We start from the raw sequence: 18,235 nt of genomic DNA, 5'->3' as shown, positions 1-18,235 counted from the left end.
AGAGGCCCCTTGGTCTTGCAAACTTTATATGACCCAGCACAAGGGAAGGCCTGGGCCAAGTAGTGGGAGTGGGTGGGTAGGGGAGCAGGGATGCGGAGGGGGGGAGGTATAGGAAACTTTCGGGATAGCATTTGAAATGTAAATAAAGAAAATAATAATAAAAAAAATTAAAAAAAAAAGAATGGTGGAAAAATAATCCTTTGAAATGTAAATGAATTAAATGATTAATAAAATAACCCTTATATTGGCAAAAAAAAAAAAAAAAAAAGTGAGAGAGAGGCACAAGGGTAGAGGTGGTAGGAGGAATTGAGCAGTCACCAATGTGCTATGACGACACCACCAGGGCTGCTGAAATCAGGAACATTAGTCATCTGGTGATTCCCAAGTGACTGAGATGCAGTTGTCCAAGTAAGACAACCAAATATACATGAATCCCTGTCTCCATCTTGAGATTCTCTCTCCTAGAGACTGGCTTACGAGGTCAAGGACAGGGCCTGATGGTCTATATTTAAAACTCTTCCCTACAGGTGACGTAGCTTTAGGGACCTTCAGATGGAGCAACTGATAAAACAGAGCTCTGGCAGGGTCCCTCAAGGACTAATGCAAACCCTTGATTTTCATATGGTTGGCATGGTTCAGGGACATGAATTATATTTACAACATCTAATGAGCAATGTAACTTCAAGCTCAATTCTTTTTGCTGTTGTGTCAGTGATTTACCAAGATAGGAATTAGTTATAAACAGGCCTTGTGTAGTAAAAAGTCCAGAAATAGAAGGTGGTGAAGCTGAGTCTGACAGCCCAACAGTGTGCCTGGCTTCTAGCCTATCTGCATTCAAGACATCATGAAGGACTGGGAGCCAGATCACTGGCATTCCTCTGACCCACGAGCCACAGTGCCCGCAAATGGCCTTTCCAGTTGTAAAGGAGTCTGGGAAACTGAGTTGTTTTTGTAGTCTCTATGGAGGAGGGAGGAGAGGAAAAGGGGGAATGATTGTTAGGTGAGCCGACCCAATGTGTCTGCCATTGCCTTCAAATCAAATGTTATCAAGCACCATTTAATTAAATATAAAACAGCTGATCAAATGCACAGCAATAAAGCATCACAGAAAATGAGACTGGTATGAAAATCATGTGTAAAGAACTCCACTGTCTGCAATACTGCAAAGAAGCAATGGTCTTTCATTCTCTGTTGGGACTAATTCTAGTTGTCTAAGAACGTGGCTTCCTTCGATTAGTTGCCTGCATAGGAGAGAATAAAAGTATGGTCAGTCATGAATTTCCACATTCTGCTTACAATCACAAATGGGGTCCTACCCAACTGTAGCTAAGGCTACTACAAATTAACTGCATTTGTAAATACTATTTACCCAATAGCTCTAGGTGTGCCACTTTGCTGCCCATATGCCCATACCACTATTCAGGCAGTGGCTAGTGCTTGGAGCTGCTTGCTGCTGCAGCTTTTCCCCTGCTTCCCTGCATTTGCTCTGGCGCCCGCCTCTCCATCTTATGGCAACCTTCTTCCCCACTGCAGTCAGGAGGGAAGTGTCAGAAACAGAAATCTAATGCCATCTCCCTGCTTGAAAGCCTTCAGTGATTCCTTGGGAGCTTAAGATGAAGACCAGAAGCCCTCCTGTGCCCCACCAAGCCTGCCTGTTCTGCCTTCCCCTGTCCTCAGGGATGTCTTCATCTGCTCCACAGATTGGCTTCCAGTACTTTAACCATCTGGTACCTTCCAGCCATAGCCATGCCCTTTCCCCTGCCCAGCCATCTCCTGGTCTACCTTCAGCTCGCAGCTAAGTCTTTAGAGTCCTGGGAAAAGGTTTCAGCGATTGGTACTCATACTAGGTTCCTCGCCATTAGTGCTGCTTACAAGGGTGAAATAGTTTTCCTTAAATTTAAATTTAATACTACTTTCCCTCCCTCTTCTTCCCTCCCTCTCTCCTTCTGAGTGTATGTGTGTGTGTGTGTGTGCACACGCACGCGCTCCGGAGGAGCGTGAGTGTGCAGGTGTGCATGTGTGTAGGTAAGAGGAATCAAACACAGATCATCAGGCTTGTGTGACAAGTGCTTTTTACCCACCAAGCCACCTAACTGGCCCTGAAATCTTTTATCTATCTATCTATCTATCTATCTATCTATCTATCTATCTATCTATCTATCTATCTATTTTATTTTATTTTATTTTTTGGTTTTACGAGACAGGGTTTCTCTATATAGCCCTGGCTGTCCTGGAACTTACTCTGTAGACCAGGCTGGCCTTGAACTCAGAAATCCACCTGCTTCTGCCTCCCAAGTGCTGGGATTAAAGGTGTGTGCCACCACGCCCAGCTATTTATTTCTTTTTGTTAACGTCTGGTTCTTCCTTGAGGACAGAGGTATACTTTTGCTTAAAGCCTGGCACATACTAGGCACCTCTACCACCATCCACTGGGTGCACGAATAAGGGCTCAAGCCCATGCTAGTCTAGGCTTCTGCTGACACTCGCTGGCCTTGAGCTAGAACCCCTGAGTGATGCTAGACTTTTGATGTCTTCCACTAGAAGACAGTGGCATGAAAACTGTGGAGATGGCTCACTTGGTGAAGTGCCTACACACAAACATGAGGGCCTAAGCTAGGAGCCCTAATGCTTACACACAAGCCAGATATAGCAGAACATGGGTACAACCCCAGAATTGGGTTGGTGATGGGAGAGACAGGTCGACTGATCCCTGTAGCTCTTTGGCCAGCCAGTCGACAGCACACTGGTGAGCTCCAGGGTCAATGAGTGTCTCTAAAAGTAAGGTACATGTATCTAATACAGCTAAGCCTTTCAGGCTTGTGCTGGGACGCGGTCCCCAGGGGCCTCCTGTCTACATGCAGCACTCAGCCACCTAGGCTACATCCCCCTGCTGGGGGTTTTTACTTATCCGCACGCTGTCGGTGCAGTTGTCTTTCTACTTTCTCGATGGTGCCCTTTGACGCACAAGTTGTTAATGTTGCAGTCCCAATTCACCTATGTTTTTCTTGCATTGCTCATATCTTTGGTGTCAGATCTCAGAATCACTGCAAAATCCAAGTCATCCAGCTTTCTCTTTATCAACTTTAGATACCTATGTGGGTTTGTGCACATGTGTGTGCCCAGGGAATCCTGGAAGCCAGAAGCATCAGGTCTCACTGGCCTGAAAGTTAGACTGTAGAACTCAGGTCCTCTGCAAGAGCAGTACAGCTAGCTCTTAACCACTGAGCCACCTCTCCAGTCCCCTGACTAACATTACCTTTTAATCCATTGATATCACCATACTTCAAATGAATTTCTCACAGGGATGTTGGTTCTGAAACTCATTACCTATTAACTGGATGTTTAGATCAATTTAATTAAAAAATTAAAAATATGGTGGAGACAGGAAGCCACATGCACATTCAGACACAAGCAAGTGCATCAACACACACATGTGCACATAGCTACACAAACATAAACTTGTAACACATATGCAAAAACAAACAAACAAAGCATACAAACAAACCTATCAGAATAAGGCATGGAGACAGGCCTAGACACAGACCAGTGTCTTCTGCCATTGCCTGGGTTGGGTCAGTAGCTGACAGGAGTAGGGACAGGTTCTATTATATAAACAGATGTGACCAGCGCCAACCATGAGCACACATGTATCCTCTTCATCTGCCTCTGGGTTCATTTTGTCATCTCAGTTGGAAGCTCCAACACAGGTTGCTATTTAAATACTCCCTCCAAAGCTCGTGTTGAACCACCACTGCAGCGAAATTAAGGGGGGTTTGAGAGGTGACCAGTTCATGAGGGATCTGCCCTCATGAACTGCCCATGGTTTTCACAGGACTGAGTTATCTTCACGTTATGACAGGCTGCAGCCTTCCCCGGATGCCCAGAACCATGCTCTTAGACTGTCCAGTCTGGAGCTGTGACAGCGAGAGGAGGGGGTGAAGACAAACGGCAGCACAAGTCCATGTGAGCAGAGGATGAGTGCAGTCATTGTCTAATGAGGGAAGGCAGGGAGCCTTTCCCACGCAGGTCTCACACAGATTGAATGGGCACCTACTATGTGCCCCTCTACTGGGATGAGGATTGGGTTACAAGATATGCAAGACCAAGACGCTGCTTTAAGTTGTTCACAATGTGCCAGAGGCTCAAGAAGCCTTCTGCCACAATCTAGGACATAATCATTGAACAGGATTTCATCAGACTGAAGGGAGACAGAAAGGCACAAGATGAGCAAAGCCCAGGGACTGTTTGAGAGTGGTGACATTAGGGACCGGCTTCAGCTCAGGTACCAATCAGACTGCTTCTAAGTGCACATCCAGCCCTGAGCTGCTTAACAGTCTCTTCCCTAGTTCCCCGCACCTGGCCTAGGCACCAATCCTAACTGCAGCTCAGCCGCCTCGGCTGGGCCCGTAAACCCTCCTCTTGTGGCACTCCCGTGGGCGATGCCATCGCCTTACTATTCAGTTCTGAGACCCTAGCGGTTATTTTAGATGGATGGATGGATGGATGGATGGATGGATGGATGGATAGACAGACAGACAGACAGACAGACAGACAGACAGTGATACCATCTCCTTATTATTCAGTTCTGAGACTCTCTATATATCTCCTAGGTATCGAAATGTATTTAGAACCAGAGATTTAAAAGATGGTTCAGTAGTTAAGAGCACTTGCTCTTCTGCAGAACCAGAGTCCAGTGCTCTCTCCCACTGGAAGGCTCACAACCACCTCTAAGTCTACAGCCAGGAATCCAATGTCCTTTTCTGGCATCAGCATGCACAGCATCTCTCTCTCAAATGATGTTTTCTTAGTTGCTCTGGCCACACTTCACATGTCCAGCGGCCGTGGGTGTCTGATATCTGCTGCTGCACAGGGCAGTGAAGACTGTAAACTGCCATCATTTCAGAAAGTACCATACTGGTCCAGACCCTGCTATGCCCTCACCTTCAACACCGTTAGAGTCATCAAACTCCTCGACTGTAACCTGAATATCACTGGCATTTGCTCCCTCCCTTCCAGCTTGCCTGTACTGCTTGTGCTGTAGATAGAATTTCATCCATACCTAACATGGCTTAGACTTTCCTAACTGGACTCAGTACACTCTCATCTCTTCCTGTTTACTCTTGACATCTACAGAAATCTTCTCAATGAACCACTCAAGCTGCTTATAATTTGTAAGTCTTCCATAGTTCCTTGTCATCTTTGGAAAAAGTCCACACCCTGAAGCATGCATGGCACCCACGGCCCAATGGACCTTGTCTATCCCGTTTCTCCAGTCTATATTCTCCCTTGGGCTTCATATTCTAGCTAGCCCAGCTGAGCTGTAGGCATGCTTGTTTCTTGTTCCTTAGGGCATTGTAAGCGTTCCTTATTCTTTCTAAAAACTAATTCACTGTAATTCCCTCTTCCCCTATGTGGCGAATGTTCTTGACTTTAGCTACCTAGCTCACACAGCTTTCCCTGTCCCTTCCCACCCAAGACCCTCTGGAAATGGACCCCAGCACCATTCCCAACTCACTCTTCCAGACACGTCTACCCTGTGTATGCATGGAGATCTTACAAGCTTGCAGTTTTAATTCTTTCCCCATGAGAGACCCTGGGCAAGGCCATGCTCTGGATTGCTGCACTGTCTCCTGGTAGGCGGTCCTAATGTCATCTCGCTAGAGGACTCGCCTTGGATAGACAAGAAACTTCCGTTCTCCAGGCCTTGCTAACCACACATGGGCTTCCAGAAGCTGAACCATTAGACCCCAGGGAAGCAGCAGCTTCCCTGGGCAGGAAGGTCTATTTCGTCCACTCCAACAAGACTAGTTGCTAGTTTGTTATTACCTTTCTCCAGCTCCCTCTGTGTTCTGTAGGGTCCTGGGGTGATATTCCAACCTGACTGAAACTACTGTTTCCAGAGTTCAGGGGTAAGGTCAGCTGAAACAATAAAAGGGACGCACTGCCTCCCTGAGGCCAGAGTGGCGATGACAATAAATGGGTTCTTCCCCAAGGACAGACAGCCAAGGAATCTTTCTACACAAGGATCATAAGGATTGATGTTGGCTTTTACTCTGGAACTTGGGGGTGTAATCTTTTTTTTTTTTTTTTTTTTATTATTTGCTTTATTTACATTTCAAATACTATCCCGAAAGTTTCCCATACCCCTCCCCCCACCTCTGTTCCCCTACCCACCCACTCCCACTACTTGGCCCAGGCCTTGCCTTGTGCTAGGTCATATAGAGTTTGGAAGACCAAGGAGCCTCTATTCCCACTGATGGCCGATTAGGTCATCTTCTGCTACATATGCAGCCAGAAACACAAACCCCGGGGGTACTGGTTAGTTCCTGTTGTTGTTCCACCTACAGGGTTGCAGCCCCCTTCAGGTATTTGGGTACTTTCTCTAGTTCCTCCATTGGGGACCCTGTGTTCCATCCAGTAGCTGGCTGTGAGCATCCATTTCGGTGTTTACCAGGCACTGGCATAGCCTCACAAGAGGCCGCAATATCAGGGTCCCTTCAGCAGAATCTTGCTGGCATGAGCATTAGTATCTAGGTTTGGTGGCTGATGATGGGATGGATTCCCGAATGGGGTAGTCTCTGGATAGTCCATCCTTTCATCTTAGCTCTAAGGGGGTGTAATCTTAACCCACTTCAAGCCTTCCAAGTAGAGCGGATACAGCCCTGCATTTTATTTGCTTCTTTGGTTTTGGTGGGGTTCTTTCTGTGGGGATCAGGTATGTGTCTTGTCACTCTAACCATCAGTAACAGCAGATGGCGGGTAGCCCATAAAACTCTTACTGAATGAATCAAGAATATAGCAAAACTGATGGCTGAGAAAGGGTGTGAGGCAGGAGGGGCAGTGAGGAGTGCGTGCCAGCAGGAGCCCGTGGTAATGAACTCACTGCAGTTTTATGGGATCCCATTTGTGTCTGAGAAAGGCGGCTGTAATGGGGTTGAGGGGTGAGGAGCATTGGCAAGATGGAAGAGTATATTTAAATGATCTGAGAAGAAATAAAGTTATTTTACATATAAAATTGATTCAAGCATGCATTTTCAACACACGCCTTTTGTCCATGCACTGGGGAGGCAGAGGCAGGAGGATCTGTGAGTTTGAGGCCAACCTGGTCTGTAGAGTGAGTTCCAGGACAGCCAGGGCTACATAATAAGGGTCTATTGTGAGACCCTGTCCAAAAAACTAAGGCCAACACACACACACACTCAACAGAGACGGGGGGGGAGAGAGAGAGAGAGAGAGAGAGAGAGAGGGGGGGGGGGGGGAGAGAAACATTTCCAAAATCAGAATACTTGATTGGTGTGAGAGAAATGGAAAACAACTCATTATGTTATGTTCTGAGTCTATGAATGAAGTCGTCTAATTAAAGCTGCCTTTTGGAAGCTTTTGGAAGGACATTAATTTCCTACTCTTTCCACAGAAAGCATTAAATTAAAGACACATTTAGTTGAAGTGGACAGTGATGTGAAAGTCATTTGTGAATGCAGAAATGATCTACAGCACCACAGGAAAGACAGGCTGCCTGCTTCCTCGTGGACCCAGCAGAGAACAGAACACAGGGGTCATGGAAAGTCTATCCATCACCCACAGTGGCCCACAGCCTAACAGGCTTCTTACTGATAGTCTAGTAGTTATTATAGGTAAGTGGGTAGGTAGGTACATATAAAAAGACAGGTAGATGAGTAGACAGATCATTACCATAGCTGTGTTTAATTTCTGTATTTAAAAATTGTGTGTGTGTGTGTGTGTATGTATGATTCATGTGTGTGGTGTGTGTACCATGGTACGTGTTGAAATCAGAGGACAATTTTTATAAAGTTGGATCTCCTTCCACCTTTATATGAGTTCTGGGAATTGAACTCATATCATCAGGATTGTGTAACAAGCATCTTTACCCACTGAGCCATCTTGCCAGTCCTAGTTTCTGTATTTTATGGATAACAAGGTTGTTATAACTCTTTATTGCTATATATGTCTATTATTTTTGCTTTTAGCCCTATCTTTGGCTAATCATAGACTATGCACAATAATCATGCAAATATTTTGGGCAACATTTTATATGTATGAGTATAATACAGAAAAACCTGTCATATACATACCCAAAAGCCACATAATTTTTATCCAGGTAGGGAGCTGCTTGTAGTGTGATATAGAATTGTGACCCATTGGTATGATGACCTTTATTGACCATTCCAAGAACTCCCCTCTTATCATGAGGAACCGAAAAGTTTTCATCTAGGAAAGAGTAATCAACGGATCACTGAAGAATCTGTATCATTTACAACAATTACAGTGTGTAAGGAACAAAGAAAGCACTGGTAATAGGCAATGCCACACTTAGCAATACACTCCAAACTGTAAACAGCCCTATTAGTTTTAATTACTTTCAAATATTTAAGTAAACTTTTTTAAAGCTGTAAACTCTTACTAGAACTACTACTTGAACATTTAGCTCATTTTTGTGTTTACACAGCTTAAAAACTACTGTCCTTGGCATATGCGAAGCTCACAGTAAACAGCAACAGACTTCCTGGGTTGTTCAGCAGTGCAGCTTCAGACAACTAAGGTGAGCAGTGTGAGCCTTTCTGAAATCCATCACCGGTCTGGCCCTCCTGCAGCTCACACAGAGCTCTGTCACAGCCCTTAAATACAGTGGAGTCACCGGTCTCCACAGTTTACACAGTGCTTCCTGTCCTCTGTGAGCAGGACCCCTGACTCGTGGCTGTAGTCCTAGGACCCCTATCCCATTACTCTCTCAGGTGCACTCCTATACATTTATGATAAAGAAAGCAGTCTGTGCCGGGCGTGGTGGTGCAAGCCTTTAATCCCAGCACTTGGGAGGCAGAGGCAGGCAGGTTTCTGAGTTCGAGGCCAGTCTGGTCTACAGAGTGAGTTCCAGGGCAGCCATGGCTACAAAGAAATACCCTGTTTCAAAAAAACAAAAAACAAAAAACAAAAAACAAACAAACAAACAAACAAAAAAGCAGTCTGTGCTTATTGCCTCTCATACTCAAAACTACTTTCATCTCCAGCCTCCTGTGGGTTGACTTTTGAGGAAAAGGATGGTTTGGGGTGTGTAAGTGCAAATGTGTTTTTACACGGGAAAAGAACAGAGAGCTGCTGAGGAGGTCACCATTTTTAGCAGTCTCATCCCCAGATTTGTTACTGTGATAATTAATCTCATTGCCACTTGACAGGACTTTTAATCACCTTGAAAATGCAGCTCAGGGAGTGTCCATGAGATGTTTCCAGAAAGGTTTAACTGAACAAGGAGTAGTCATTCTCAACTCGACAGCACCGGTGGGCTGAGTGTCTCCTTAGCCTCTCTGCTGCTGCCACGCCTTCCCTGCCATGCTGGACCACACCTTCCAGCTGTGAGCCAAACAAGCCCTGCCTCCCCTTCCCTAAATGCTTTGGTCAGATGCTCATCACAGAAACATGACTAACACAGCCTCCAAGTTCAGCTGTACTAAATCAAGCGGGGCATGACAAAGCCGTTATCCACTGACTATAAAGGTCTGACTTGGTGATTTAGCTGAGCGGTCAGGTACCTAGCCTAGGATGTCGAAGGTGGTGGGTTCAATGCTAACTTAATTAGTTAACACATAGCTACCTAGATAGCTGGGCCTCAAACTAAGGAAGGAGGATTACAATTTCAAGGCCTGTCTGACTCACAGAATCTTTTTTTTTTTTTTTTTTTTGGTTTTTTGAGACAGGGTTTTTCTGTATAGCCCTGGCTGTCCTGGAACTCACTTGGTAGATCAGGCTGGCCTCGAACTCAGAAATCAGCCTGCCTCTGCCTCCCGAGTGCTGGGATTAAAGGCGTGCGCCACCACGCCCGGCTCACGGAACTCTTCACAGACCCACCTCTACAAACAGTAGTTTTCAAGGCAAAGCCTATATTTATTATAGTAGTTATGTAGTTACATAAAGCTGTATGCAGAGGCCAGAGGTTGAGGCAAGTGTGGACCCCCACTTATATACTGAGGTAGTGTAACTCAGTGAGCCCAGAGCTCACTGATTTGGTAAGCCTAGCTGTCCAGCTTGCCCTTGGCTCTGCCTCCTCAGTGCAAAATCAGAGCAAGGCCCCCGAGACAGTCCAGCCTTTACGAGGGTCGCCAGGGATCTGGGTCTGGTCCTTCAAGTGCTTCCTCATCCAGCCTGTCTCCTGTGCTTTAATATGCCACTGATGACATTTAAGGACAAGGGCTGGAGAGATGGCTCACTGACTGCTCTTCCAGAAGTCCTGAATTCAATTCCGAGTAACTACATGGTGGCTCACAATTGCCAACAACCACATGGTGGCTCACAACCATCTGTAAAGGGATCTGGTGCTCTTTTCTGGTCTGATTTTGTGTGTGTGTAGTCTGATATCCACAAAGGCCACAAGAGGGCATTAGATCCCGAGCTGGAGCTCCAGGCACTTGTGCTAGGATGCAATCCAAGGTTGTCTGTAAGAGCATCACGTGCTTGTAGCACCAAACCATCTCTCCACCCCTGATACTTTCTGTAAAAGGATTTAAAATAGTGTGTGTGTGTGTGTGTGTGTGCGCGTGTGCGTGTGTGCGCGCACGTGTGCATGAGAAAGAGAGAGAGCGAGAGAGCGAGAGAGCGAGAGAGCGAGAGAGCGAGAGAGAGAGAGAGAGAGAGAGAGAGAGAGAGAGAGAGAGAATATGCTTTCCGTAAAGGATTTAAAATGTTTGTGTCCGTATGTGTGTATGTATGCATATGTGCCACACATGGCATGTAAAGATCAGAGAACAACATTTTGGAACTGGCCTCTCCTTCTAGCATGGGTTCTGGGGGTTGAACACAGCTAGCCTGGTCTACACAGTGAGCACTATTACTGCCATGCCATCTCACCAGCCCCAGTAAGGAGATTTCTTTGGACTACACCACACTGTAATGGAACTGACTATAGCTGAATGCAGGGGCTTGCCCCACCCTTTGGTAGTGCAGCCTTTCAATACATCAACAGAGGCACATAATTTCTGTTGTCTTTGTCTCTGTGATGTTCAGAGGGGCCAACGCAACAAAGGCCCACACCTATGTCTCACCGTGGCCAGAAGAAGCTGCTATTCTGCTGTAGCATTTCTTTCTCACTTATTAACTGTGAGCGGGGTGTGTGTGTATGTGTGTGTGTGTGTGTGTGCGCACTCCTTATGTGCAGGTAATATGTGCAGGTACCTGAACCTGCGTACAAGCTTACAGAGGACTATGGAGGTTTGCCTGAGAACTGTCCCCATGGGCTGGTATATTCAGATGCTTAATCATCAGTTCACAGATTATTTGAAAGAACAGGCCATGTGGCCTTGGAGTAGGTGTGCTGCTGGGAGTGGGGCTTGAGGTTTTGATAGCCCATGCCGGGCCCAGTGCCTCTCTCTGGGCCTGCTACCTGCTCTCCACTGTGGTGATAATGGACTAACCCTCTGGAGCTATAAGAAAGCTCCCAAGTCAATGCTTTCTTCAGTAAGCGTTGCTTTGGTCATGGTGTCTCTTCACAGCAACAGGACAGTGACTAAGACAGGGACAGAAGGAGGCACTGGGTGTCTTGTTCTACCACTCTTCAGTTTTTTTCTTTAAGCCAGGGTCTCTTATTGAACCGGGAACTAAGCTGGCCATCATAAAAGCCCCAGTACCCCCACCCTGGACACACATGATACAGGCACATACAACCATGCCCAGCAGGTCTTCACACTTGGGCAGCAGGTGCTCTTGCCCATGGAGCCATTTCTCCAGCCTCTGGAATACTTTATAAAGAGATTCTCTCTTTCATTTATTATGTCTGTCTATCCATCTAAGTATCTATCTAAATATCTATCTTAATGTTATTTTTGAGATAGGATCTCACTATGTAGCTCTGGCTGTCCTGGAACTCACTATGTAGAACAAGCTGACCTCCAACTTACAGAGATCTGCCTGCTTCTGCCTCTTGAGTTTGGGGATTAAATATGTGAGGCCATATCTAGCTTAGATACTTCTCTTTATCGATAGACTGATATATTTCACACAGAGGACAAACAGATGTTTAACTACCTCAGTTTTCAAGATAACTTTTTAGAAAATATTTCTTTTTATTTAAGTACATGTATATGTGTATGTGTATGTGCATATCCATGCAGTCTAGAAGAGGGCATTGGATCCCTTAGAGCTGGAATTATAGGTGGCTATGAGCTACCTGATGTGGGTGCTGGGAACCAAATTCAGAGCCTTGCTAAAAGCACTATGTACTCTCAAACACAGAGCCATTTCTCTAGCCCCAAGATAATGAACTCTATTTCTATCATTCCTCCAAAGGGAGCCAGTTAGACTATTTTGTAATTCAGTATCATTCTGAAGTCGTGGGTTTAAAATATATGTTGGTCTCCAACCAATTGCAATTACTATTTTTTTCTGGAGGTCAAATTCCCATATCTTTGATGAGTGACAGCCTCTTCAAATTGGCTTTGTTGGCATTTTGCCACCATTCTAGTAATCCTTAATACCATTCCTACAAGCTGGTACAATAAGAGGACACTATTCAGTACCCTGGGATTTGTCCTAAAGAAACAGGCAAGTGACTGTGTAGACAAAGCCTTGTGGGCTGGACCAAGAGACCGTTGAGACAGTCTCGTGTAGCCCAAGTTAGCTTCAAACTCTATCATCTGAGGATGACCTTGAACTCCTGATCAGCCTGTCTCTGCCTCCTCAGTGCTGGGATTATAAGCATGATCCACCATACACAGCTGATGTGGCCTAGAGATTAAACCCACGGTTCATGCATGCTAGGCAAGCAGACACACTACCAACTCAACTACATCTCCAGTGCCAGTAAGACAAAGCTACACTTTAAAAACATCTCCAGTTTGAAGGGTAGCACTGTTTTAAACTCTCGTTTCTACTAGATATTACCACCAATTGTCATATTTGAATCTTTTTAAGTTTGAATAATTAGTTACCATGACTGACAAACTTGAAAACTACCTACCTTCAAACATCGGTCCATAAATAGACTCTCCGTCATCTCCGCGTCCCTGTACTATATCTAAGAAATGACAACAGCCAGATCAGACTACAGTGGCGACAAAGAGCAGGTGACTTAGGTTTGATTCTGCTTATATCTTACATCAAGTCTAGAGTAAGGTGCCCAATTGAAAACACTCGATGATCACTTCACGTTAGCCTGCAATCATTTCGATGTTTATCGATTCAGTACATTATAATGGAAAACCTTTGAAAAATATTAAATTATCACATGGCCACAAGTTAAAGAAGATGCTCACACAGATCCATTTACTTCATCAGGTTTTCCATGTTTCACTTTGCTTTTCAGGGGACTGGTAAGATTAAACTGAGCAAACAAAATGGGGAAAGTTCTTTCAAGACAGGGTTTCTCAGTGTAACAATGCTGCTTGGTTTGGAACTTAATTTGTAGATCAGGATGGCCTTAAAGCCACAGAAATCTGCCTCCTCAGTGCTGGGATTAAAGGCATGCACCCCATACCCAGCAAATATCTATTTTATATATGTGCTTTGCTCACACATATGTCTGTGTATTATGTGCATTCTAGAACTGGAGTTATGGACAGCTGTGAGCTGCTATCTCAGTGCTAGGAATCGAACCCAGATCCTCTGCAAAAACAAGTGCTCTTCACCACTGAGCCATCTGTTCAATTCCCTTTGAACATGAGTAAAACTAGATTCATTAGGTGCTGGGAAGGTAGCTCACATGGTAAAGTGTTTTCTGCGCAACCCTGAAGACCTGAGTTTCATGCCCACCATTCACAGAAAAAGGAAACAGGCTGGCAGATGCTGGAGATCTCGTGGATCCTGGAGCTGACTGTCCAGTCACCCTGGCTTAATTGGCAAGCACCAGTCACAGTAAGACACCCTATCTCAACAGACGAGGTAAACATCTTCTGAGGAATGGTACCCAAGGTTGACTTCTGGCCTCTGCACATGTGCATGCAAACCTGCAGGTACCCTACCCACCCTCACACATATACACACACAAGTAGATCCAGCAAAGTTTGGTAGTGCACACCTTTAACACCAGCATTCAGGAGGTAGAGGCAAATTGGAGGCCAGGCCTAACTCTTTATGAATTCTATAAAGGTAAATGCATGAACGTCTGGGAACTTAGTTTTCAGCTCACCTCCTCCTTGAATCCAACCATTCTGAACTACTCGATGAAAAATCGACTCTTTGTAATGAAGCTTTGTGCCGCTCTCAGAAAATCCTGATGTTCCTGTGCACAAGACCTGAAAATTTGTACATGTTCTGGGACATGCATCACAATACAGCTACAAAATAAAGATGAAAGGTTTCAAAGATTACTCCATATCTTATCAATCACAGACTCCTTAAAACTTATTTGAAAAAGATAGCAAAATTCTCTTACTTCAAAAATCAGTCTTCCAATTGGAGAAAGATCAATACAAATGTCCAAGTACACAAAATCATGCTATTAAAATTAGGGAGAAAAAAATAATGCAGGTCAATATTGTGTAAGAAAGTTTTAGAAATGTTAAAAAAAAAAAATAAGGCATTCTTTTCAGTGATAAGATTTTAACCACAATACAGCAAATACCAGCTAAACCATAATACCACTAGAAATCTCAACAGTAAAATTAATGACTTAAAGGAATTTAAAATTTTTATTTTACCAAGTCTTTATAACCCACATTACATACTAGTTAAAAACCCTCTCAGTGGTGAACAGTATTAACTTACCATGGCCTAGCAAGTCACAGATTCCAGAGCACAGAGTGGAAAGGAACAGGGGACAATCCTCCTGGGGAAAGGAACAGACTAGGGATTCTTTTGTACTCTTCTGAGTAGGTTTGGGAAAAGATCCAAGTGAGTGTCATGGAGTTGGTTACTGTGTGTCCTGGATTTTCAGAGACCGTGGAGACCAGTGAGAGCCAAGCCACACCCATTCTGACTGGGAAATTAAGGCCACTGTCCCCACTGTGGTTTTTGGCAGCACAGGCAGGAACGAGAAGGGGACATGCTTTCTGGTTCTCTTCATTCACCCTCTCCTGTGCTACAGTCCTCTCATGTCACATAACGCAGCACTTCCCGGCAGACACAACTGTTTCTGAGGCCTTGCCTAGCCCTGTAAGAGGGCATCCAAAATTGGTCATGAAGGTTCCTGTATGTAATCCCAACATTTATGAAGCTGAGGCAGGAGGAGTGCTGTGAATCCAAAGACAAACTGGGCTATATTGTGAGTTTCAGGCTAGCCTGAACTACGGAGTAACCCACTGTTTCAAAAACAAAACAAAAAGACATCCAAAACGAGTACCTTAGTCTTTATCCCCCTTATCTCTTAGGGTCAGCCATACATCTAATGGAGTGCATTTCAGATCTTGGCCATCACGGTTGTATAACAGAAAACCAACGTAATTAATGCAGTACATAACTTGTCTTGTCTTCTTTCAGCTGGGGGTGGGGGTGGGGGTGGCACATGACTTTAATCCCAGCACTTGGGAGGCAGAGGCAGCCAGGGCTATACAGAGAAACCCTGCCTCGAAACACACACACACACACACACACACACAAAGATTCTGGGAATCATATCTTTAAAAATACTCTAATCTTTTAAATTTTTTAGTTAAAACACTAATACTTGTACTGCCTGGCGTCCAGTGTGGAAGGGCTAAGAGCAGAGTAAATATAATTAACATTCTCTGTTATTTTTTTCAGACAGCACCTCACTGTCCAACCCAGGTTGGTCGGGAATTCATTTAAAGGCCATAGCCCAGGCTGACCCTGAACTCATAAAAAATCCTCCTGTCTCAGCCTCTGGAGAGCTGGGGTTACAGGCAATAATACAGGATTACACAGTGCCTAGATAATTATAATTAATTTGTTTGAGCCTCTTAGCTTCTGTAAGAGAACAGCTGTAGCTAAAGAACAGGAGCTCTAAATAAACCTCACAGGCTTAGAATGGACAAGAGGCTATGTTGGAAATTACCATTGAATTAAAGTCTACTTAGGCATAACTAACTTGCCTGAAATAAAGATGATCAATTGATTGTTTATATGGCTGTCAGAAGCAGATAATGCTGGACGAGTTCAGTGGAGCTCACCTCTAATACCAGCTCTAAAGAGGCGGGGAGAGCTCTAGTTTGCAGCTAGCCTGGGCTACATGTAGTCCCTATTTTAAAAACAACAACCAAAAGGAAAAAAACCAAATCAAACCAAACCAAACCAAACCAAAGGTAGTTAGACAAATGCTCTTGAAGACTTACAAATGAATGCAACATCCCAGTGACCAGGAGCCAAACACACAAACTACTTGTCTAGCATGACATTCCAACCTGGAAACAGGCGCGATCCTTGGTTTGGTTCAACAAGAGAATCCTCTGTAAAAGTGCTTAAGTCTTTCCTCAGGAATGTAGGTCCCCCATTGTCAATGCCACCCATCGGTTCACACTGTCCCTCTTCCTAGCATATGTCACTACAGCGCCTTCCAAACGCCCTCCCTGCTAGCAGCTTGCTTTGGCACAGCCCCACCACACCCTCAGGGCTGGGAGAATCTCTGCTGGGCTATTGTCCTTGTGGGTAAAAATCTCTGCTTTAGAATGGACAGTAAACCATAGGCTGGCCTGTTTTCTTTAGCATCTACTGCTGGGTTTCCGAATCTATGTAACATCTAACCAGCCTTCCTATCTGGGCAGCATACCAGAGGGTTTCACAAGCACTGCTAGAATGTTCGGGGGCCCAGTTCTCCCTCTTCCCACCCTGTGAGAGGCAGGCAGGTTAGAGACATATGGCCTAGACTTGCCAGACAAGTGCTCTAAGTCCTGGGGTTCAGGACCTATTGTAAAGATCCAACTCTCCATGTTGAGGGTGGCAGCCTGAACCCACAGCTCGTGCCTGATGTACCTGGGGTGGCATCCTGGCCACACGTTCCTCTGGCATGGATGGCGCTGGCCATTTCCCTGGTATTTGACCTCCCTTGTTTCCTAACTGGTCTCTAAAGCCATTTCCCCAGCTTCCCTGTGAACGGTGAGTCAGCGCACTGCAATAGCCATCCTGTGTCTTGAGGCAGTCACGGTAGTGTCACACCACTGGCACCCAGACGTGTGGCTTAGGCTCTCATTCTCTTTTTATTGCTACAGACATTCCTGGGAACACCATGCTTCCTATCAATCTTTGCCACTGCAGCTGTTGCCAACTCTTTCCTGCTTAAACTGCCCTCATCCTGTAGTTCAGCTAAACTCCTCAGGCACTGGTTGTTAATCTTAGTTCCCACTTTTCATACTTCAGATGTCATCTCAATGCAGTAGCTCTCACATAGCTGTTAGAAAAGACTAATTAAAATATTTCAGGGCCAGGGCTGGAGAGATGACTCAGGTTAAACACACTGGCTGCTCTTCCAGGGGACACAAGTTCAGTTTTCAGGACCCACATCAAGGGCCTCACAAAAGCCTTTAATTTCAGCGCTTTTCTAGCTTCTGAGGACGCCTGCACACATGTGGCTCAGCAGGTAAATCTCTTACTTATCATACAGGCCTGATGACCTGAGTTCACCCCCCAGAACCTACATATCACTGAAGCATAGTGTGGTACACATGCCTTAATATAAAGATTCTTGATAATATTTAGTAATAATGAAAATAATAAGGAATCACTAGAATGTTTAATAATTATATAATAACAAAGATTCAGCCAAACCCTGAACCCGTAATCCTTTGCAACTGTCTTAATAAGGTCCCTGGGGGTTATACCTTAATCCCTTGTCCCAGGTATCTACTTTGTGAATATATCAACGATTAATGACGAACCAATACAAATGATGGAAAATTCTATTAGAAATCTGTGTAACTTGCCTTGGTGTCTTTTAAGAACTTCGTGGCATAGTCCAAAGTCAGCGCCTCATACAGTGCAGCGGGCCGGATATCTACCACATCCCACACCTTCTGGGCCCACTTCTTCAGATCAAATGCGTTACCCAGGAGTTGGTCATTAACAAAACACATCACATAGGAGGAATAGACCCAGGTTTCACCCTTCAGGTCCTACAGGGAAAGGAGAAATAATGACAGAAGGAAACAACTGCTAAACCCGCAAACCAGAGCTTGAGAAGAATTCTACAGCCTGATTTGCCAACTCCAGAATTTCAGCTCTTAAAATATGTTTTTAAAAACCATCTTTTAGGGCTGGTGAGATGGCTCAGTGGGTAAGAGCACCCGACTGCTCTTCCGAAGGTCCAGAGTTCAAATCCCAGCAACCACATGGTGGCTCATAACCA

The 18,235-nt window shown here is 44.9% G+C and overlaps 1 protein-coding gene across 1 annotated transcript in view; it reads right to left on the bottom strand.

Annotated features, from left to right (window-relative positions):
- Positions 1–1,059: 1,059 nt before the first annotated feature.
- The window catches only part of Ppil6 (peptidylprolyl isomerase like 6), a 22,758-nt gene continuing 5,582 nt past the window's right edge, over positions 1,060–18,235 (bottom strand). The window contains exons 3-8 of the mRNA XM_021205746.2: positions 17,814–18,002; positions 14,375–14,437; positions 14,129–14,276; positions 12,962–13,018; positions 8,094–8,229; positions 1,060–1,241 (exon numbers count right to left, since the gene is read on the bottom strand). Of these exons, the coding sequence (XP_021061405.1) occupies positions 1,130–1,241; positions 8,094–8,229; positions 12,962–13,018; positions 14,129–14,276; positions 14,375–14,437; positions 17,814–18,002 (705 nt within the window). The 3' untranslated portion in view covers positions 1,060–1,129. The remainder of the gene's footprint in view (positions 1,242–8,093; positions 8,230–12,961; positions 13,019–14,128; positions 14,277–14,374; positions 14,438–17,813; positions 18,003–18,235) is intronic.

The sequence above is a fragment of the Mus pahari genome, chromosome 9, assembly GCF_900095145.1.
Source record: "Mus pahari chromosome 9, PAHARI_EIJ_v1.1, whole genome shotgun sequence".
Lineage (NCBI taxonomy): Eukaryota > Metazoa > Chordata > Mammalia > Rodentia > Muridae > Mus > Mus pahari.
The sequence above is the reverse complement of the archived record's forward strand: the minus strand, read 5'-3'. Positions and strand labels throughout refer to the sequence as shown.